At 39.4% G+C, this 23,965-nt stretch overlaps 3 protein-coding genes across 5 annotated transcripts; 2 read left to right on the top strand and 1 right to left on the bottom strand.

Annotated features, from left to right (window-relative positions):
- Window positions 1-332: 332 nt before the first annotated feature.
- On the top strand, window positions 333-2,276 carry LOC149393993 (putative F-box protein At1g65770). Of its 3 annotated transcripts, none has more exons than XM_089617643.1 (3): window positions 333-517; window positions 778-866; window positions 990-2,276. In XM_089617643.1, exons 2-3 carry the CDS (start codon window positions 839-841, stop codon window positions 2,147-2,149), a joined length of 1,188 nt encoding a protein of 395 aa, XP_089473769.1. In that variant the 5' UTR covers window positions 333-517; window positions 778-838; the 3' UTR covers window positions 2,150-2,276. The 3 variants fall into 3 exon arrangements, with proteins under 3 accessions (XP_089473769.1, XP_089473770.1, XP_089473768.1); XM_089617644.1 differs by having other exon boundaries at window positions 773-845; XM_089617642.1 differs by having other exon boundaries at window positions 773-866.
- Window positions 2,277-9,491: 7,215 nt separating this feature from the next.
- LOC149393992 (uncharacterized) lies at window positions 9,492-11,684 on the bottom strand. The gene has a single exon (XM_089617225.1). It carries the CDS (start codon window positions 11,584-11,586, stop codon window positions 9,691-9,693), a length of 1,896 nt encoding a protein of 631 aa, XP_089473351.1. The 5' UTR covers window positions 11,587-11,684; the 3' UTR covers window positions 9,492-9,690.
- A 4,135-nt stretch (window positions 11,685-15,819) lies between these two features.
- LOC149393991 (uncharacterized) lies at window positions 15,820-23,466 on the top strand. Its single transcript, XM_089618235.1, has 3 exons — window positions 15,820-15,858; window positions 17,284-21,128; window positions 21,318-23,466. Exons 1-3 carry the CDS (start codon window positions 15,820-15,822, stop codon window positions 23,464-23,466), a joined length of 6,033 nt encoding a protein of 2,010 aa, XP_089474361.1.
- The last annotated feature ends 499 nt before the right edge of the window (window positions 23,467-23,965 follow it).

Below are 23,965 nucleotides of genomic sequence, written 5' to 3'. Positions count from 1 at the left end.
ATTATGTGCATTTCATATATTTTTTTAAATTATAAAATCAATTTAAAATTATTAAAAGGGTTAAATTTGATTCAATATATTTTTTTAGGGTATAATAAACATGCTATAAATAATAAACTTAAGAGATACATGTTATATTTTTGAAAATTGTGGGAATAATTACAACATTTCGATTAATTGATATTTTCCCAAAATTAAAAGCTCATGAAATCGTTAAATCTTATAATAAAAGCTAAAAGAATTAAAAAAAAATCCTTCCGTATTTACTTCCTCGATTAAAAGGGAACGTGTAGTACACGTACGTAGTGGATCACCCGACCAATTAAAAAATCAAAAGCCTAAGTCCGACTAAAGAAAAATAAGAATCCGACTTTCACTTTCCCCGAAACTCCTATTTAAAGCTTTAAACCAGACCAAGTCATTCTCAAAAATCAACCTAAATACGTAGTTACCAAACAGAACCATAAAGTCTCGAGCAAAAAAAAAAACAGATCCAGAGAGTGTTTCCCGTGTTCAGGTTCTCATCTGCCATTATTTTTAACAAGCGCTCATAGATTTGTATTTTAATGCTCGCAAGTTTTTTTTTTTTTTTTTTTTTTTTTTTGGGAACGGATAGATAAATATGTAGTTTTGGATGATGTATGTTCTGAAAAGTGACTACAATATATGATAAAATACTCGCTACTTGGATGTATTGTTGATATGTATAATTGATATGTTTTTATTTGGATTTTAGACTAACATTAGATATCAACTTCTATATTGATGATAGGTCAGTCGGAGCTTTTGCCTGTAAAAGAGTTTCTATCAGAGTAACACCTCACCTCAAACAAAAACAATGGAAGGTGCAGACTTTTTATTGCATTGTAATACACCTATTTATATAATTTTTTTTTTTTTTTTAGTTCTGTCAAAAGAACTAAACATCTTTGGAAGAATCTTAATGCTGGTAATTGTGTTTTTACACAAATGTTCTATTACGTGCACAGATTGGAGAGACTTACCAAAGCACTTACTGGACTCAATTATTGACAAGTTAAATTCTTCCATCGATTCGTTGCAATTTAAAGTGGTGTGTGAGTCGTGGTGCAAGGTTCTGATGGAGCACAACATCAAACGAGTGGAATATTACGAGCACCAAGTCCCGATGCTGTTGGTTCCAAATGAAAGAGAAGACAGCTGGCAAGTATACGACGCTGTTCGGAGAAAATTTTCGGAAGCGAGACTGAACATCGCGCATAAGATGCGCTTTTGCGGCTCTTCGAATGGATGGCTAGCATCCGTAAATCATGACTACACGATGACGCTTCACAGGCCTTATTTCGGGGTCAACAGAGATGGAAACGATGCAGCATCAACTATTTCCCTTCCGCCACTTCCTCCTCGAGTGGATTTCGTTGAAGAACATCTTGTCGGTCTTGTCGACCGTTATGTTTCTCCTTGTGAATATCACGTCAACAACATTTGCATCACATCAAACCCGAAACCACATGCTAAGGATTGCATTATTTTCGTGTCGATCGGAATAAATAAGGAGTTGGCTTTTATCCGATACAATAAAGATACCACGTGGACATGGATTACCCGTGGTAGTAGCTATGAAGACATGATGTGGCATAATAATCGACTTTATACTGTCAACCTTCACGGTGTACTTGAATGTTTTGATGTTCCTGATGATGCGGGCAAGCCTGTGAAGAAGACTATTGTAGCTTCGAGTTACGATGGTGACCTGCAGTACGTATTCGGTAGAAGATATCTTGCAACAACTCTTGACAATGAGATTCTTCGTATTGATAGACATTACGACTATGAGGACAGCTTTACTCGTTTGACGACTAAGATCGAGGTCTTCAAGTTAGACTCTCACAGCAATGAATGGAACAAGCTAATATTACCTGGTGATGTATCCTTGTTTTTGGGCGACAATACTGCTATATTGGTTCGAGCTTCTGACTTTTTTGGGTGTCTTCCGAATTGTGCTTATTTGACGCAAGACGTAGATAGAATAACGGCTGAAGAGACTCTAGTTGTATCTGATGTGGGCGTATTTAATCTTGAAAGTCAAAAGTTGACATCACCTTTTGGTTTACATCCAAATATGTTCAGAAGCTTGGTCAGAAAGCCTTTGATTTGGATCATATTATGACTCCGTATTTATTATAGTCCTGGGACTACATTGTTTAGCTTCTTGTTTTAATGAAGTCATGTGTTTTGCTGATATTACTTTATACTTTTATTGATCAATCGATAGAGTTCAGGATCTAGAATGTAGATATTCTTATGTTGTTCTTGTATCATAGAACTAATCAAAGCATACATTCAAAATCTAGCATTAATTATTTTCAAAACTACATGGCCGAAAATTATGAACAACGACCTTGTCTCGAGTTCAAAGGTTTCTTGGCCAGCTTAAAAGAAAATAAACTCGGTTTATGGCGCCACATTATCCAATGTCATTGTTTTGATACAGAAAAGGAACTTCGCTTTAACAGGTAAGCAATCAGGTCTCAGCACTCAGAGCTTACGAATTTAGTAGAAACAGTCCTCTGCCAATTCTCTGCTTGAATCTACCATGGAAAAATAAAGGCATTGTTTAAGAATATTATAAAACAGAGGTACAAGTTTTGAAACTCGCGAAAAAAATAGCGCTTTACATCAAGGAGGTACAAGTTTTCCTCGTCCTTGACTAGAACAAAAAAAATTTCAAAGTCTAGAAAGGCTTACTCGAAGCGATTTTGGAATGGTTTCTTTGATTGCGCTCGTCAAGAGGACCTTTATGATAATTTATTGGATAGGTTTACAACAAGTCGAGGCGTTTTGTGGTCGAGCTGCTCTTGATCTTTCCATAAGTGGTACATTCGACACAATTTATTAGGTGTTTTACCATAATGGCAAATAGAAAAGAAATAATATATCAAGCATAGCTGAATTGCGATTTTAAAATAGCATTCTAAACAATTCTATGTGCAAGAGAATTAAATTATAGATCATATACAAATTAGTAGGAATTAAAATACAACGACCAAAGCTTTAAAAATAGGACGTGTTAATTTTTTGTCCATGAAGTTTAAACCTTCGTTGTAACACTAACGCATATTTATTGAATTAAAGCGGAACTTGCAATTAGATTATGTTAAATTACAGATGAGTTGTGAGAGAAATCCAGGGAGATTAAAATAACCTGCTCCTCCAATCAGTTAAAAATAAACTAAAGCGATGAGCTACAGCCTTTTATTGTTATTTTATTTTCCTAACAATTAAAGATGCTTATTTTTGTTTACCTAAAAATATAAAAATTGCTCAAATCTGCTCGTGTTCGACTCTTGATCTCCAATGCCGGTACGCAAAGCTATCGGTTGACAAAAAGACAGCTTACATAATTATTGCGTAAATAAATAAATAAAATCGAATAAAATTTCATTGACGAAATAATAATTAAAAAAACGGGTTCATTAGAACGATTTCTGAGTCCTGGAACGGTAACGGTAACGGTATTTCGATCATTGATTCCCTCATAATAAATCTCACTTAGTACGAACGGGTTCATTAGAACGATTTCAAGTCAACCAAAGATGAGTCTGGCATAAGACTAAATGTTTCTTAGAAGTAGAAAACAAGATGTGGTAATATAATTAAAAATAAATTGAAAATAAAAGTGTCGCGCCACTTACAGAGGACTCTTCGGGAGGAAATATTCCGAAAGTGAGGCATATCTTTGACAGCTCCAACGTTGCTTCTGTGTGTTTACCTTGCATTTCCAAGGCCCGTGAATTAAAATTTATCAAGTTTCGATTTAGGATTTCTCAAGGTATGAAATGCAACTTTTACTAATACTTCCTAGTCCGAGTTTGATTTAGTAAAACTCCCTAAAAAAAGCGTGAGCGCGTATGAGCAGCCACGACCGCTCATAGTCGGTAATAACTGCTAATAGATTTATGATAGAAACCTATTAGCAGTTATTACCGACTATTGGTTAAAACAGAAACCTATTAACAGTTATTAATGACTATTAATTGCACTTTTAATGTTTTTGACATTTGTCCATGGCTAAAAAATGTGACGAAAGAGAGATAGATAGATAGATAGATAGATAGATAGATAGAGAGAGAGAGAGAGAGAGAGAGAGAGAGAGAGAGAGAGAGAGAGAGAGTGAACGTGAAAATAGAGAGAGAGAGAGAGAGAGAGAGAGAGAGAGAGAACGTGAAAATAGAGAGTGAAAGAGAGATAACTGAGATCCTAATAATTAGAGATTTTAAATAATAAATTAGATTTTATTAAATAAATTATATTAACTAATTAATAAGGGTAAAAGTAGTATAAACAATGTGCCACATAAGTAGAATGGCGAGAAATTAAAAAATCTGAAACGCAGGACAAAATGAAATTCTTAGGTTTGAATAGGCTGAACCAGTTACAAATTTCATTTTTAAGCCCACATAATGAATTTTTTCTCTAGTATTTTATTCTTTATCATTAAAATATATTTACATACGATAATAAACTCAAATATATTTGACAAAAATTGATATAATAAACTCATATATTATTGATTTTCTATTTACAAACAATGAATTAATGATCTAGTTTATAATATATTTTAACAAATTATAAAAAAAGTAAAATTTGATAATTATATGTATATATATAATATATATATTCAAAAGCTTGATTTTTTCTTTTACATATAAAAATTAAAATTAAAATTATGATGATTATATGTAAATATATATATAAGGAAATATTGATAATAGTAATACTAAGTAAAATAAATAAGTAAAAGAAATAAAAATAAAAAAGAAAATAATAAATTTTTTATTTTAAAAAATATTCAAAATCGGTTGATTTTTTCTCGATATTTATGCTCATGCCATAAGTTTTCTCAGCCGGTTCATGTCTAATCTAGGTAAAGAGCACTTTATGGCAATGAAAGGGCTTCGGAGATACATAAGTTGTACTACAAGCTTGTGTCTTTCTTATGAGCAGACAGGGAACACAGTTGAGGTGGAGAGTTTCGTTGACTTGGTAATTTATGCTGAAGATGTGGATAGCAGAAAGTCAACCACTGGTTACTTCTTCCTCATCCATCACAATTGCGTGAGTTGGAAGTCACAACTTCAACCAGTGGTTACTTTGTCAACAACGGAAGCAGAATATGTTGCAGCTACTGAGGCTGTGAAAGAAGGCTTGTGGATACAAGGGATGCTTAAAGAGTTAAACATGTTCACAAGGGTGGTCACTGTATATTCTGACAGCAAGTCAGCTATACACCTGTGCAAGAATCCTGTTTTTCATGACAAGTGCAAGCATGTTGACATTAAGTATCACTTCATCAAAGACAAAGTGACAGAAGGAGCTATCAATATAGCTAAGTGGGCACAAACGACAATCCAGTAGATTGCGGTACAAAAGTTGTTACTCTTGGGAAGTTTCAAGCACTGTCTGAACCTCCTGAGAGTAGATAACTTGGATTAGAAGTCAAAGATTGAACAATGAATCGACCGATAGTGGGATAAACCACTAGTTTGCACGAGTGAAGCTGATCGTGAATGATGCTGAGGTGGAGATTTTTGAAGTCAGCACTAACACGTCAGCATGCTAACTACATCTTCTTATCTGATGTGGCACACAAAGAAGAAAGGAAGGGGTTTGGACGGCTGAGATCTGTTGCTGTTACCCGATATATTATCTCATGTAATAAGTTAATTAGTTAGTTGAAATCATTCATAGCGATACATAAGTTCTCTCATCTAAAATATGGGTTTGGGAAATACGGAAACACTGGGAAAAACACTTGGAAAACACAGTCTGGAATTTGGGGTTAATTCAGCGATTGATCGGGGAAGAGTTTTATGGGGTTTGAGTGATTCTCTTGTACTCAGAGGTGTTGTGAGCGATTGAGTGTGTATTGTGATCTATTGATATAGTGCAAACTGAACTACCGATTGAGGAGTTTCGGGGATTAGGCGAAAGCTGAACCTCGTAAACAAATTCTTTTGTCATCTGTTCTTTGATTGCTTGTATCGCAAGGAATCTGCTCGTGCAATTGTGTGAGTTCTGTTCTAACATCACTAACCTAGACAGCTAATGTGAACTTTGAAAACAAATTTTGATTCCACAAATTTGAATACATGAAAATTATATAAATAATAATAATATACAAATATTTTTCTAAAGACATGCAAAACAGTCTCATCAAACTGAACTACCGGTTGAGGAGTTTCGGGGATTAAGCTAAAGCTGAACCTAGTAAACAAATTCTTTTGTCATCTGTTCTTTGATTGCTTGTATCGCACGGAATACCGACGAAATTCGTTGGAAATCGGCGGCGGCGGCGTTTTCGGACCATGAACGGCCGCCGATGCATGATATGTCGTTTTCCCACTCGATGTCATTCGGTTGCCGGCGAAACGACACGCCGTTCGGGAGAAAAGCGACCGATTATTTTTGGCTCCTTTTCTTCACAAAAGCTTTTAAATGTCGTGGGCTTTCTCATAATATCGAACGAAACTAAAAAAAAACCTAGACGCTTCATCTCCATCAGCGGCGGCGAGGTTGGAGATGGCGAAAATCGGCGACGTTCAGTGATTTCCATTTCGTTTCGTTACAGCGGAGTACAAATTCAATATTTTTTCGGCAAATATCAAAGAAATCCGAGGTTGAAGCTCTGTAAAAAATTTCAAGCTCTGTAAAAAATGGCACTGGTTCTTGTTTAAAAATTGTTCGAGAAAAACGAAGAAAAAAGAGGAGGAGGAGAGAGATGCAATAAAGACATAAAGAATAATAAAAATAAATACAAAAAATTGATTCAAAACACATATAGGATTTGATTTGAGACAGCTAAAATTGATAGGGACATTATTGGTAAAAATAAATACAATAAAAAACTGATTTAAAACACTGAAAGTCTGAAACTGAATCAATAAAGATATGATTGTATATCCTATCATAATACAATAGAGTTGACGTGTAATATCTATAAATATATAATATATATATATGTATAATATATATGTATAAAATATATATATATATATATATATATATATATAAGAGTATTAATAACGTAAGATAAATAGAAACAAATATAACATTTTAATAAAAAAAATATTGTATATTATTACATTTTAATAAAGTAAGATAAATATATTTTATTAAAAATTTGAAAATAAAAATATTGATAAAATCATACATGTAAAATCATACATATTTTTTAATATATTTTACAACATTATTTCTGTTCAGTTTTCCATCGAAAACGGCATTTGAAAATGACATTTCATTTGCCTTTTTCCATATTTTTTCTGTTCGATTTTCCGTCGACATGTCGATTTTCCGTGAATCAGGAAATTCGAAACGGCATTTCGAACCTTGATTCTAACATCACTAAACTAGACAGCTAATGTGAACTTTGAAAACAAATTTTGATTCCACACATTTGAATACATGAAAATGATATAAATGATAATAATATACAAATATTTTTCTAAAGACATGCAAAACAGTCTCATAAATTAATGCACGGTAGTACTTAAAAGTTGATGTTAAAATTTAGTAACATACAGCGTTGCCTAGTCTAGTTGTAGATGAAAAAAAAATTCAAACATTTTGTTTGTATTTTCAATATATATTTTTATCACCACAACTACTAAAACGCGACAAGTGCAATGTGAACGGAATTGTTCGTCCCGCCTGACCTTATTTTCTCTCAACCGTGATCGACCTAGGTATCAAGAGCTAGCGCCACATTTTAATTTTTCTAGTAAGATAACATTAATTTGAGCTTTTATTCATCCTCTCTAGTATTTTGACATTGTAGGAGAATATCTCCATTGGACACTCAAAGCGTTAAAAGCGTGGTTTCGTACGGACGCTATGACCATCCACTCAATAAGATCGCAACGGGTCGTTTTCTTGTGTACAGCCAATTGTACCCTTTCGAAACCCTTCAAAACTACACCTCCGGAATCATACACCACGTTCGTCTCCGTGGTATGTTTCTCATTTACATATTTTTTCCATTAAATTTTCATAGATTTGCATAACTTGTAGTGCAAGCAACAAAACCGCCAAAAAATGACAATTATTGTAACTCTTTTTTCTTTCTATCTTTCTCATAGGACTTAGGCCCAACACACTTTCTATTTTTCATTTAAAGCCGGAGGAAAATATTGTCTATGGTTGAGTTTCCTGTTTACAATCTTAAAAAATATGTTACATTACTATAAACTGCTTACAATTCTGAAAAAATTTACCATTGTGAAAATGTTTACGATTTTGAAAAAAATTTACCATACTGAAAATATCCCAAGGGAGCTCAATCATTGACAGGCGACTGCGTGATGATGTCTCGGAGTTTGTTCACAATCAGGTAGCTAGTATTTTTATTACTTGAGATATTTTTTTCTATAGGACAGAGACTTTGATATTTTTATTATGTTTGGGTGAATGTGAACTTAAATGTGTTTTAGGCTGATTGCCTATGAGTTTGTTTTTAAGGCACATATTAGTTTTACTACAAGCTTTGAGAATATGAAAATATTGCGTCGCGAAGTAGACGACGAGCCTTGCGACTAAACAAATAACTAGAATATCAGATATCATTGGATCAATGAGTTGTTCTTTCACATCCATTCTCTCGAGCTCGCACATGGAAGTTTTGGTAAATCTCTCTCTCTCTCACACAATATTCAAATCCATGAAGCCTTACCATTTTCTCGTTTGGTTGTCTGTAATACTGACTTGTATCGAAATATCATGCCTTTACTTCTTCTACTACTCGTCTCGTTGCCATTATGTTTTGTGCTTATGTACACCTGATAGATGTAGGTTTTGCTCTACTTATCAAGCACTGTGCTTAATCTGTAATCATTATTGATGATCAGGCCCTAGAAGTGTAGAAGAGAGTGACCAAAGAGACTTCGAATGAGCTATCTGGATATGGAAGCATAGAGACCATGCTTATGGTTGAGAAGTGTATTAGAGAACTTGCTTCTTTGAAGACCGAGGACCTAGTTTGTGATTGTAAACTCATTTCTTCTATTCTTCTATGTTAATTAAATTTATTCTGCAAATATCTTATCAATTTCTTGTATGTTTTTTTTATTAAACGAATTAATAATTGAATTTATCTTTTATTTGGATTTTTCATAGAATGATTTGAAGGAATGTAGGAATTGTGTTAATAAATTTGACTCCTTTTTAGTTTTTGGGTCTCTTGCAGATGTTGTCACTATACATATGTGTTGCGAATTGCACTACACAGAACAACTCCGAGAGCTACAAAGATCCAGAATAAGCAAAGAACTTTTTCTAAATTACACTATACAAATTATTATTTTCCTGCGATCAGCTTCTGTAATTACAATAATGTTTTAATCAATATGAGTCCAGTACTATCATCACAGTCACTAAATCAACGACCAAGTTATTGTGATTTCATTAACATTACAATCAAATGTTTAAATTTTTCAAACGTTTTATCACACCATGCCTTTGACAAGTGGAAACAGCAAAGAAGACAAAGTTTCCACATTCAGAGTATTACATTTGGTTTCTACGGAATATGTTACTCCAACTTACAGAAATTAAAAAATAAGAAAAAGAGAAATTACTAACCTTGACATGTCAAAACTAAGACCAGTAAATATTCGAAATTTATAACCTTCACCGCCTATTGCAGGGGTTATTTTACGTGCTTTTCAACCTCATTTCATGAATCTTCTTCAAACTGTTCCTTGCTAGATGATCAGGTACCACGCCGCCATAGATCATATCCTTGAGAAGCTTGAGAGCAACACCTATTTGATCCACCTTTATGTAGCCTTGGACCAGAGTGGTGTACGAAACAATGTTCGGCATAATATTCTTTGATGACATTTCTTCAAACATCTCTGTTGCCTTCTCCATCTCACCCTGTAGGCAATACCCGTTTATTAATGTGCTGTAAGTTATCAAATCTGGCTGTGAACCATTTTGAATCATTGCTTCAAACAATTGCTGAGCCTTATCCATCTTTCCATTTCTAGCAAAGCCATCGATAAGAATATTTCGAGTCACGATGTCGGGATGGATATTTCGTGACACCATCTTGTCAAACAACCTTTCGGCTCCTTCTATATTATTTGATCGACACAAGCCACATAGCAAAGAGTTGTATGTGAAAACATCTGGAGTTAGACCTCTTTGAATCATCAACCCAAACACAGCCAAAGCGTCTCGTGTCCTTCCAGCCTTGGAGAAAGCATCCACTAAGTTAGAGTATGTTATTACGTCCGGTGATAAACCTTGATCCTTCATTTTGTCAAACAGCTCATTCGCTTCTCTCCATAGGCCCGACTTGCACAATCCGTAGATTAAAGAATTGTATGTGTAGATATTGGGCTTGAGACCCCTCTTACTCATTATTTCAAGATTTTCCAGTGCTTCTTTGGGTCTTCCGTTTCTGCAAAGAGCATCCAACATCGAAGTGAAAGTAATAATGTCGGGGAATATTCCAGAATCGTTCATCTTCTCAATGAGCACACTTGCCTCTTCCAATCGACCAGCCTTACACAATGCATCGAGTAGAGAATTGAATGTGACAACATCAGGCTTGACACCTTTTGTTGGCATCGATTCAAACAGTGATATCGCTTCCCCAATTTTCTGATCTTTGCAAAGTGATTCAATTAGAATATTGTACGTACGGACATCAGGCGAAACTCCATCATTATGCATGTCAGCTAGAAGATTCTGTACATCTTCCCAGCGTCCAGATTTGCATAATCCACGAATCAGTGAATTATAGCTAACAACATCAGGCTTAACACCGCGGCTGGTCAGTTCCCGAAACAAGCTCAATGCCTCCTCAGTTCGACTTTCTTTACAGAGGCCGTCAATGATCGCATTAAAGCTGCATAAATTCAGTTTGATCCCTTCAAATCCGATGATTCGCTTAAGAAGACTGATCGCCTTTTGGGTCTCTCCGACCTTGCAAAACCCATTGATGATGGTCGCATAAGTTATCTCGGTACATAAACCTTTCTGCTCGACCATCTTCTCGAATAACTCCATTGCAGCAACCATAGAACCTTCCTTACAAAGCCCGTCGAGAAGAGTACTCATCATGAACGAATCGGGACGAATCCCACTTTTAATGGCCACTGAGAGCACTGAGAAGCCCGAGTTTGCACTGTTTGACCGGCACAAACACTTAACAACAATAGTCAGAGTACAAACATCGGGTTCGAAATCAGACCGACGAAACCTGACGAGGTGAGAGTACATCGAGACCACAGTGGAGAACTGATTGATCTTCGACATTGACCCAATCAATTGATTGAAACTCCAAAGAGAGGGCATGGGTCTCATATCAGAGAAGCTATTGAAGAGACGCAGAGCTTCGACGACTGTAAAGTCTCTCGATTTGCACCGAGTTTGGACCAATGTCTCAAACTGAGCACGTGAACTGTAATAACGAAAATGGGCAAAGAGAGGAGCAGAATTACCGGTTAAGAACTGGAAAGCTTTCATCTTCAAACCTATTCCCAATTTCAGCAATCCGGTGCTCATCGAATCTCTAACGGAAGCTCTTCTGCTCAGCATGCGAGGTTTCTTATTTAGATTTTGCCCTCTTCGATCTGATTTTTTTTTTTCTTCTATATTATTTCGCACTCTTTGTAAACACCCACATCTTATTTTGATTCTGCTGATTTCAATATTACATATTCTATTTTTCTATTGCCTAAATTTAAACAACTTTAATTTTTTTTTTAAACAATTTAAAATTAAAAAAATTTTGTTTTGTTAATGTTGTATAATTGATCTAGTACTTTATTTAATTTTTTATTTAGTTAAAGGGGGTGAAATAGGAAACTATAGCAATATTGTCTGATTTTTTGGTTTTGTCGATCAATGGATCATATTGTAATTAATGTCTTGTTCGGTAGGAAAGATTTTGAGGAAATAGATGGATTCTTTTACAATGGAAAAGAATGGAAAAGAAAGGAAAAGATTAAATAATTTCTTATTTATATTTGGTAGAAAGGAAAAAATGATGGATGGATGGATTGTTTTGAGGGTATATTTGTAAAAAAAATAATATTTTTCTTCTTTAGTTTCCTTCCCTTCCAAAATTGGAAGGATTAAAAATGGTGGGCCCGGTGGATTATTAATCCCTCAAAATCCTTCATATTTTCTTTATCTCCTTCCTACCAAACAAGGCTACATGTCACATCAATAGAATAAATCAATCCTCTCCTTCCATTACTCCTCTACCAAACAAAGCCTAAAGCATGCAAGTCACTTATCCTCAGGCTTATAGTTAAAGTCTTGTTATGTGACCATGGTACTAGATTAGACATTGCACCAAAGTATTTGATATAATTAGCCAATCACAACTCTGACGTATTAAGCAGATAGCTTATGTTCTAGAGGATTTTTTCAACATCAAAGAGAACAACAAATTTGTCATAACAAAAACAACCAACACTAGAGTAACAACAATTTCGTTGTATCTTCATCAACTCTCACTGAGACAAAATTAACTTCTTCAAGATTATTGTTAAGAGTTGTATCAACAGCTAGCTACACTATACAGATTGTGGCTTGCATGATAGCTTAGTTTTGTCGTGGAATCACATGTCATGCAATGTTGCTAATCACATAGCGTGTTGTCACTTCAAATTCCCTAATTTAGGGTATTTGAAGTGACAACACATTATATGTTAGTCTCTGATAGAGCTGTGAGCCTTGTGACTGCTCACGTGAGTATAGTTACATTGCTTAATGGACCAGTCTGAATAGCCCAATATAAGGCAAATTAACGAGCCAAAGAAACTAGGCCGAACACAGACAGTTGGTGTCATTAGGGTTATGTACACTCCTTCATATAAAAGGCCGGTTCTAGTCATCCTCTTCAATCGGTGCCTATTCAAGTCTCTCAACTCTCTCAACATGGCCGAGAAATCTAAGGTACCTTTAAATACTTGTAGACTTTTTTTTTGTTCTTTAAAAATTGTATTTCTCATTAGGTCGTAGTAATCAAGGATGAGCATGTGGAATCACCACCCAGCGCCGAAACAGCTCAGCTCAGCACAAGTTACAAGTGTTCAATACCTGGTTGCGAATATACGATTACCATGAAGAAAACATACCCGCCCATTCCTTAATTTATTTTATGTTATTTTTTAATTTTAGTTATTCTATTTTGTTTAACACCATTAAGGAATGTTTGTTGTTAAGGTATGTTTGAGTATGTTTGGTCGGACAGAATCCGGTGCGAATGTTTGGTTGACATTATCCTTTGCTAAATGGACAGAATCTATATCTATATATATATATATATGTGTGTGTGTGTGTGTGTGTGTGTGTGTGTGTGTGTGTGTGTGTGTGTGGGGGGGGGGGGGGTTGAAGTTGTCATTATTATGTGATTATTTATATTTCCAGATTTATCCTCTTAGAAAAAGAACATAATGATATGTTTATGGCATTATCATTATTAATGCTAAAACAATAATTTTAAAATATAATCCATTCCAAGGGAACGGATTTCTCTACATAGACTTTAGATAATAAAATATTTTAGTTTACAGAGAAATATTTTATAATGTTCATTGAATAACGTATATTAAATATCAGTTTTTTTAACAGACTTTATAATGTAACTTTTAACTAATTATGTATTTTTTATTTAACTAATTACTTTATGATTTTAGTTTATAATAAGATTTAAGATCATCATATTAAGATTATAATTAGGGTGTTCCAGAATGAGTTTATGAAAATCGATATTTGACTAAAGTTAATTTAATAATCAAAATTTGTACTATCACTAATGTCGATATTTTTTTTACTATATTAAATTTAAAACATATTAAAGGATGGTTAATATTTTTTCCGACGCCTAACCCGCAGCAACGCTCGGGTAAACAAACTCGTTATTAACTAAAACGACCAAGCTATGTGTCGTTTTGTCTATTGCGATTCTCATACCCATTGTGCCAAACTCACTGCCAGGTGTCGCATAGAGTATCACCCAGCACAGAGCTACATGCTGGGTTGCTCTCATTGGTGCATAGTATACGACGTAGATTGTCAACAACAGACATATATATGATAGATTTTTATTCACGGGTTCTTGTGTAATAAAAAGAAACTATTTTCCTTGTATAAATAATATGCATGAGCCTATAGTAAAATAAGAAGCAATAAAATATATTTTATCTTTTATTGTCTTGATTCCCTGCTCGTTTCCTTTTAGTTATCAACTTTCTTCTTATTCAGTTTTAGACACCGTATGTAGGCTCTCACTGCTAACCCAACTCAATAAGGTAGATTCAAAAGCAACGTGACATACCAGAATTGTTGTTCTCACCCAAAGTTTGAAGATTCTTTTGTTGCCGTTCGTGCGGTATACACCTGACGTTTTCAACAAGCTTTGGTGCGAAAATTACAACATAGCAATCATTTCCGACCCACTAATCTATACTCGGGATATGACCACGTGAATACATTTTTCGTGACATTTGAAGACTATATGAAAAACACGGAAATTTTATTCGAGTGGCGATATCCCGAGTAGAGATTTCTAGACCGAAAATGATTGCTACTTTGTTTTTTTTCTTTTATAATTTATATTAAATAATGTATATTAATATCAGTTCTCAAAATTATTTATCAAATAACGTAGTTTTTTTATTTTATTTTATTTCATTGTATACATCATTATATATATAAATAAAAAAATGTATCGTTAGCATTTGAATTAGTTTGAGCCAGGCCCCGGGTACAGTTGTTCTTAATTATAAGAACAAATAATTGGCTGCTTAAGCCACGGAATGTGTAGCAATTTATTTTTAGCCACGATTTCATTAATTTCCCGTAAATAGCCATCTTGCTTACGTGGCAGCTTATTAATTGAATTAGTTTTACATTTTTGCCCTTACGCTATTTTAATTAGGCAGTTTTTTTTTAATTTCGAATTAAATATTGAAACCGAATAGGGAAGTTTTCAAATTTGAAATTTGAATTTTGAGCAGATTTTGAAAGTTCTCAGCCATTAATTGTTATGTATTTGGAAATTTTCGGCGTTGACTTTAGGTAATTAGTTTCTATTTTCGTGCAATTAATAATGGATAAAATCTGTAAATATATTCGTCATTCATTGCTATTATTTGTCTTCCATATATTCATAAATTCCAGAATTTTCGTGCTCAAAATATTTTCAGAATTTTTTTTCAGTGCAAATACACGATTATACTGTAAATATACTGTAAATAAGCTTTGTATTTACAGTGAATATACTGTAAATATGCTTTGTTTTTACAATGAATATACTGTAAATAAGCTTCGTATTTACACGAATATACTGTAAATATGAATTCTATTTACACGAACATATTGAAAAAAAAAAACTGTTCTTCGCGGAGTCCATAATATCGATCGAGACCTTTGGACGCAAATTCTTCTCTTCTCGGAAAATTCAAACAGGGAGCACGAGAAAAAAAATCAATCTCTTGAATTCCGACGGTTCTCTTTGATGAATACATTCTCAATTTGATGAATTTTCACGGGAAATACCTTCTCAATTTGATGAATTCCGACGGTCCTCTTTGATTCCAGCCGAACTCCTCGTCAATCTCTTCTCGGCAACTCCTGGCGACTCCCCGGTCCGAGCGCGCGCGGGTTTTGGGTCCGCTCATGACGGGGTGTTTGGTGGTGGTCCGGTCGAGCATTCTCTTCTTCCTCGAGCTCTCACTCCCTCGATCTCTCTCTCGGCTCTCTCTCTCTCTCTCTCTCTCTCTCGGTTCTCTTTCATTTTTTTTTTTAAAACTATAAATGGGAGCGGTTGTGGTTAAGTGTGAACGCAGCTACACGGTTATAATTACCTCCTTGATATTCGCGAGCATTAATAACCAAATATTTGACTTGATTACGTGTAAATATTGAAAGAAACTGGGCGGGAAAACAAAAGGGTAGTCTAGTCATATTTTGGCTGTAAATACATCCTCCTGGCTATTTACCATTTATTAACAAAATGTGGGTTAAAAATAAATTGCCTATTTTCAGGAGACTATATAGCTTAATTACCCATATAAGAATATCTTATTTATTGTTTTTCTGTTGTTTAAATTTGATTCAAGTGTGATAATTGTTATGACGATATTTTCGCAAAATAAAAACGACACCCTAAAATAAGAAACGGCACGTCAAGTCAATGCACAAGGCCCAAACCGATGAACACATCGCATGAAGTCAAAACCCGAGTCTAATTCTCGTGAAATGTCTTTCAAAAGACTTGTAAATAATTTTTTCAAGCTAGGCTCCTTGAGAAATCTTCAAGACAAAATCACAAGAATGACCACCCGGTCGGTCAAAAAAGAAGACCACCAGGTCATTTTCACTCGGCCAAGACCACCCGGTCATTTTCACTCGGTCAGTTTCACCCGGTCAAGACCACCCGGTCAAGACCACTCGGTCGGCCAAAAAAGGAAGACCACCCGGTCGCCTTCGCCCGGTCAAGATCACTCGGTCGTCTTCGCCCGGCCAAGATCACCCGGTCATCTTCACTCGGTCAAAACCACCCGGTCATCTTCACTCGGTCAAGACCACCCGGTCGTCTTCACTCGACCAATATCACCCGGTCGTCTTCACCCGGCCAAGATCACCCGGTCGTCTTCACTCGGACAAGATCACCCGGTCGTCTTCACCCGGGCCAAGACCACCCGGTAGTCTTCGCCCGGCCAAGACCACCCGGTCGCCTTCACTCGGCCAAGACCACCCGGTCATCTCCACCAAACTCCTTGGTCCCTATAAATACTCCACTCATTCACAACACAAGGTAAGTTTCTCTCAACTTGTCAAAACTCTACAAAAATCACACGACCACTTTCTCTCTCTAGAAAACATAGAGACAAGTACAAATTGTTTACCAAAAACACAATACAACACGACTAATGTTGAGCGTCGGAGAACGCGCCGAGGGAAAACCCTCCGCGTCCCTCTAGATTCACGTTTCATTTGTGGTTAGGTGAAGGTGCAAGGATTCAAAGACCCGGCGAAGAACACGAAAAACATAGACAATCCAAAGACCCGGAGACTTGAAGATCCGAAGACCCGGAGACTTGAAGATCCGAAGACCCGGACACTCGAAGACCCGAAGATCCGAATAACACAAACACGACGAGAAGAGAAGAACTTCACCAAATCCAACCTACGTGCGATCATAGGGTCCGGCCCTAGATCGAACCACGGACGGTTCTTAGTGTAAACCCAAAAACGCGGTTAACATTTTGGCGCTAGAAGGAGGGGGTTCTCGAGTACAACCACGAATTCCCAACGGCAAATTTCTCATCTCCACAAGTAGAGCTTCGGAACTACCAGCGGGAGACCACTCTGTGTGACCGTACTAGACGACATCCTTACGAGATGCTTAACCGAGTAGCCGTCTCCGAGAGCGGACCACCCCGCCAAGGAAGAAACATTGCTCACCGCACGCGGGCTCAACTCCAAGCCCGACAGAATCGAATCGAAGATGCTCCCCGAGCGAGTGTAACCTCAGGACCCGTCCACCCCGAAAGAGATGCTCGAATGGAGCGCCTTGAGAATAATTTCTTTCGTTTGACCGGAATGATCGCGAGGATGAGAGGAGAAGGAGACACCCTGGGCGAAATCTATGGTGAATACGAAGATCCGGTGGAAGCCCTACCAGAGCATGAAGGACAAGAGCTGGAAGAGGTCGCCGAGGGGTACGAAGGAAACCAATACGTTGACCATGACACGCAAGGTGATGCCCCCGACCCAAGTATCCGAGATATAGACCGCGGTGAACGCTCAAACGAAAGGGACGGCCACGACGAAGACCGATGCCAAGGAGGCCGAGCACCCCGACATGCGGAAGCTCGCCCTCGTGAGCCACCGAGGCGACCAAACCAAAACCAACCCCGGAGTGTCCACTCGACGTCCGCTCCTAGGGCAGAACCTTCCCGTCGCTCCGCCTTCGCCCGCCTAGGTCGAGGAGAAGAAGTGGCGGATAGTGGAGACATTCGGAGATTCTCACAACCACGGCGAGTAGATGTTCCGAGACCACCCACGCGTAACTTAGATTTGAGGCAACACCTCAACGCACAATGGGAAATCCCTCGCCGCAACAATGAGCGAGTGAACACAGAGCCATTGTATGCGACAGAACCGTTCATAGCAAATCCTCCTCATCCGCCAATCGCTCTGGTCAACCAGGAATCCAACGAAAGGGGTCGCACGGCGCGACCCGCTCCTATAGGAACGCCGACTGGCGATGTCGACCTGGCAAGAATGATTCAAGGGCTAAGGGATGAAGTTCAGGAGCTAAGAGCAGAACGAACTCTCACGCCTGCGGTCCGAAACTTAGTAGAGAGTACGGCTTCCCCATTTACCGCAAACATACTCGAAGAAGAAATCATGGGCGACTTCCGCCTACCGAATTTTCCTCTTTATGATGGAACGAGTGACCCGTCCTACCATATAACCCAGTACCAGACGGCAATGAGAATGAAGAGATTGTCTCCGGCGGCGATGTGTCAAGCGTTCTGTCTCACACTTACAGGCACCGCCTTTGAATGGTTTCAAAGACTTGGCAAAGGAACCGTTTCCTCATTCGAAGACCTACAAAGCCAATTCCTCACACGTTTTGCCGCTTCGCGGGTTCGAAAGAAGGAGAAATCTCACTTATGGTCAATCAAGCAAGGGATAGACGAATCTCTTCAGAAGTATCTCACTCGATTCACCGATGAGTCAAATAAAGTGGGTGATTACGATGACGGCGACGCGATTGTTGCCCTCATGAATGGGCTCTGGACAAGCGAATTCCTTATATCCTTAGTCAAAGAGAGACCATCCTCGATGACCGAACTCATGGCCCGCGCAGCCCAACATATCTCTGTTGAAGAGTATCTCGAAAGTCGAAGAACCAGCGAGCGAGGAAATCGGAACAGAGAAGACGATCACCATGATAACAACGACTCGCGAAAGAAGAGGAGTAGAAATGCTCTAGTCCCACACGTTCGTCCTCTTGTTGAAGCAAGACCCCATTTGGTGGAGAGATTTCGAAAGCAATCAGATTTCACCCCGCTCAACACCCCGCCGGATAGGATTCTCGCTCTCCATGGAAGCAAGTTTACCGAGCCAGTTCCTATGAAGAATTACCCCGCCAAGCGAGATAAAAATAAATATTGTGAATTCCACAAAGATCATGGACATGTGACCGTCGACTGCGTCCACTTGAGAAGACAGATCGAAAGTTTGATTCAAAATGGAAAACTAAAAGAATTTGTATTGGCCATGGTAGCAACGGGGAACGCCTCCTCGAGCCGACAAGCCCCACTCGCCAACCACCAGCAACGAGGTGTTAGAGGAACCTCCGCCAGCAATAACAACCGTGACAATGCCCGAGGGAACACCGTGACCACCCCACTCAACATTGTATCAACTATATTCGGTGGTCCGGAAACGGGGGATTCTAACAAGATCCGAAAGAACTACTCCCGGGCAGCACTCAAGTTTGATTTCTCTCACCACGTCAACCTCGTTGAGAAGAATTGGCCAACCACCCCGTGCGAGGCAATCCATTTCACAGAGGAGGAAGCCGTTCGGGTGATGCATCCTCACAATGACGCGATAGTCATCGAGACCCAGGTTGCCAACAACATGGTGAGACGAATTTTGATCGATAACGGGAGCTCAGCTGATGTCATGTTCAAAACGGCTCTCGACCGGATGAACTTGGGAGGAATCAGCCTCACACCAATCAAGACGCCGCTCTTTGGTTTCACCGGAGAGCGCATATACACAGAGGGATCCATTGAATTGCCGGTCACATTCGGGACCAAAGGAGAAGCTCAAGTCACTAGGATGGTCAATTTTCTTGTGGTGGACCAACCATCCGCTCACAATGCAATCATCGGCCGACCGACACTCAACAGGCTTCGTGCGGTCACTTCTACATATCATCTCCTCATGAAGTTCCCGACTCCCGCTGGGGTCGGGGTTGTGAAGGGAAATCAAATAGATGCGCGAATGTGCTACATCCGTGGGACCAATCACAAGGCATCCGACCTCACGATCGGGACAATTCACCAAATGGAAGATAATTATCCATGTGCCGTTAACGATGCACGAATGTTTGGGGAACTCGACCCGAGGGATGAGGCAAATGGAAAGAAGATTGAAGCATCAAGCGATCTCTCCCCTGTCGTGCTAGATGAAACAAAACCCGACCAAGTAGTCATGGTGGGAGCGCGCCTACCCGTAATAGTGAAGACCCAACTCGAGGCCTTCTTGCGAGAATACAAAGATGTCTTCGCATGGACACACGCAGACATGCCGGGAATAGACCCAGAAGTCATCGTCCACCGACTCAACGTCATTTCCCCGGAGAATGGAAAAGTCCAAAAGCGGCGCTCTTTCAATCCCGAGCGTTATCTCGCCATAAATGAGGAAGTTGAGAAGTTGATCACTGCTGGATTCATTCGCGAGGCGGAGCTCCCTACGTGGGTGTCCAACGTCGTGATGGTGAGGAAGGCAAACGGGAAATGGAGAATATGCATCGACTACACCAATCTCAACAAAGCGTGCCCAAAGGACTGTTTTCCTCTACCGAGGATCGACCAGCTAGTGGATGCTACGGCCGGACATGAGCTCATGAGCTTCATGGACGCCTATTCTGGATACAATCAAATCCGGATGCATGAACCAGATCAACTTAGGACCACGTTCACCACCGACCGCGGACTGTTCTGCTATAAAGTAATGCCGTTCGGATTGAAAAATGCTGGGGCCACATACCAACGCCTAGTCAATCGAATGTTTGCAAGGAAAATCGGAAAGACGATGGAGGTATACGTAGATGACATGCTGGTAAAGAGTTTGGAAATTTCGGACCACGTCCGAGACTTGAGAGAAATGTTCATTCTCCTACGAAGATATAAGATGAAGTTGAACCCCAACAAGTGCGCGTTTGGAGTCGAGTCAGGGAAGTTCCTAGGATTCATTGTCAACCAGCGCGGAATCGAGGCTAATCCCGAAAAAATACGAGCCCTAATGGAGATGAAATCCCCGAGGAGGGTGAAAGAGGTGCAGAGTTTGACGGGGCGAGTCGCCGCTCTGAGCCGGTTTGTCTCCAAAGCAACCGATCGTTGCCGACCATTTTTTCAAGCCTTGAAAGGCGGCAAGGACTTTAAGTGAGATGACGAGTGCGAGAGTGCATTCCAAGAGTTGAAGACCTACTTCGGATCTCCCCCATTTCTCGTCAAGCCCAAGGAGGGGGAGACGCTATACCTATACCTTTCGGTATCTACAAGGGCGGTAAGCACGGTCTTAGTACGGGAAGAAGGAAGAGTACAATGGCCAATTTATTACGTAAGCAAGGCATTGCTAGACGCCGAGACTCGATACCCCGAGATCGAGAAGCTCGCCTTGGCATTAGCAACAGCAGCTAGGAAGCTCCGTCCATATTTTCAAGCACACCAAATTGTGGTGAGAACGGAGTATCCAATTCGAAAAGCCCTTCAAAAGGGATCATCATCGAGAATGGCCGTATGGTCCCAAGAGCTTGGAGAGTATGGGGTGGATTTCCAACCGAAGGTCGCCATCAAAGGCCAAGCTGTGGCTGACTTCATAGCGGAGTTTACGTACGCGGTAGATGCGCAACAACAAGAAGAGGAAGCAAAACAGGGAAACTTAGAAGGAGAGAGCCCCACCAGGAAAAGGAAAGCCAGTCTTGAGGGCCCGTTGTGGAGCTTGCATGTAGACGGAGCATCGAATATCCAAGGGTCTGGAGCAGGAATTGTTTTCGTCAACCCAGACGGAGAAAAGTTGAAGTACGCTATGCATTTTCAATTCAAGGCTTCGAACAACGAAGCAGAGTACGAGGCCATCCTCGTGGGACTCGAATTGGCCAAAAAACTAGAAGTCAAAAACCTCAAAATTTATTGCGACTCCCTCTTGATCGTTAATCAAGTGAAAGGTGAATACCAAGCGAAAGAAGATAATATGGTGGCTTACCTCGGTGAGACCAAGAGACGCCTCGAATCATTCTCATGGTATGAGATAGTTCAAGTCCCACGAAGCTCTAACGCTGAGGCAGACGCACTAGCCCGCCTAGCCTCCGGAGTTGGAGATGAAGGTTTGGGGAAAGTTCCCATCGAAACTCTAGCGCGCCCCTCGATCGCCAAAGAAGAAATAAACTCCATTGAAGCACCTCCAGGGTCCTCCTGGATGACTCCCCTCGTGGAGTATCTTCGTGAAAATAAACTCCCCAACGATCGCGCCGATGCCAGGAGAATCAAGCTCCACGCATCGAGATATGTCTTACGGGGCGACGTGTTATACAAGCGCGGGTTTTCGCAACCACTGCTCCGTTGTCTGGATAGCACCGAGGCCAATTACGTCCTTCCGGAGATTCACGAAGGAATATGTGGGAATCACGCGGCGGGACAATCACTTATGCAGAAGGCTCTGAAGCAAGGTTACTTTTGGCCGACTATCAAAAGGGATGCTCATACCTTGGCGCGGAAGTGCGACAAATGCCAGAGATTTGCGCACATTCCGAAGCAACCCCCGGCACCTTTATGTCCTATCCTGGTCGCCCGACCATTTGCCAAATGGGGGGTCGACATCATTGGCAAGCTACCCACTGCACCGGGGAATCGAGTCTATGCCATTGTCGCGATAGATTACTTCACAAAATGGGTGGAGGCGGAACCGTTGCACAAGATCACTGAAGCCAATACAACTAACTTCATTTGGCGATCAATCATATGTCGCCACGGAATTCCCGAATCCATAATCACCGATAATGGTACACAGTTCGATAACAAGAAGATCAGAAACATATGCGAGCAATTGAAGATTAGCAAGACTTTTTCATCGCCACGACATCCGCAAGCGAATGGCCAAGTCGAAGCCGTGAACAAAACCATCAAGGAGAATTTGAAGAAAAAATTGGAAGAAAAGAAAGGAGCTTGGGCTAAAGAGCTTCCCTTCGTCCTCTGGGCATACCGAACGACGACTAGAACTGCCACTGGGGAGACCCCATTCTCCCTCACATATGGAGTCGAGGCGGTAATCCCCGCCGAGATCGGCATCCCGACATATCGGATGGAGGATTTCGATGAAGAAAACAACAATGAAGCCCTAAGGATGGAGCTTGACGTGATTGAAGAAAAGAGGACGGACGCTTTTGCACGCATGACCGCACAGAAGAGGATCGTCGAGAGACACTACAACTCGAAGGTTAAGGCGCGTAACTTCGCGGAAGGAAATTTGGTCCTCCGAAGAGTGTTTCAAAACACGCAGGTACAAGGAGCAGGAGTACTTGGGCCCAATTGGGAAGGCCCGTACCGAGTCCGACAAGTGATACGCGACGGCACATATCGGATCGAAAGAATCGATGGTACCGAGATCGCACATCCGTGGAATGCGGAACACCTCCGCCAGTATTACCAATAGGAGATTAAGCTAATTATAGCATTAAGTCTCTACTTTTGATTTTGATTTTCGTTAAGATTACGTACCTTTTGATTTGGCACTTTTAGCCAATAGTAAAATGCTAAGCACTCAACCAAGTGCCCTTTTTTGTTTTATCTTAAAATCGGATCAATGAAAATGCAAGCATATTTCCTCTCAATTGTGTATTCTACTCTTAAGTTTTTTTTACAATTCTTTGAATTATACAAAAACTGGGGGGTTAATAATGGATACATGGAATGAATGAATACAAAGGAACGAGCCACGAGCTGCAAAAAAAAAAAAAATAAATAAAAAAGGTATGACGTGAACAACACGCATGAAAGACATAGTCTACAAGCACAAAAGATGTAAAAAAAAAATGAAGGATCGCCCGTCGAGGGCTCTAACGAAAACGAGCCCCAACAGAAGCGATCCTATCTGAGACCCATGGTGACAAGCCAAAGCGCACAAGACGCGAAGTAAACACCAAACGAGCGTA

The sequence above is a fragment of the Urtica dioica genome, chromosome 6 (genome assembly GCF_054948205.1).
Source record: "Urtica dioica subsp. dioica isolate 48M chromosome 6, U.dioica_male_clone48M_v1_H2, whole genome shotgun sequence".
NCBI classification, from domain to species: Eukaryota; Viridiplantae; Streptophyta; class Magnoliopsida; order Rosales; family Urticaceae; genus Urtica; species Urtica dioica.
The sequence above is the reverse complement of the archived record's forward strand: the minus strand, read 5'-3'. Positions and strand labels throughout refer to the sequence as shown.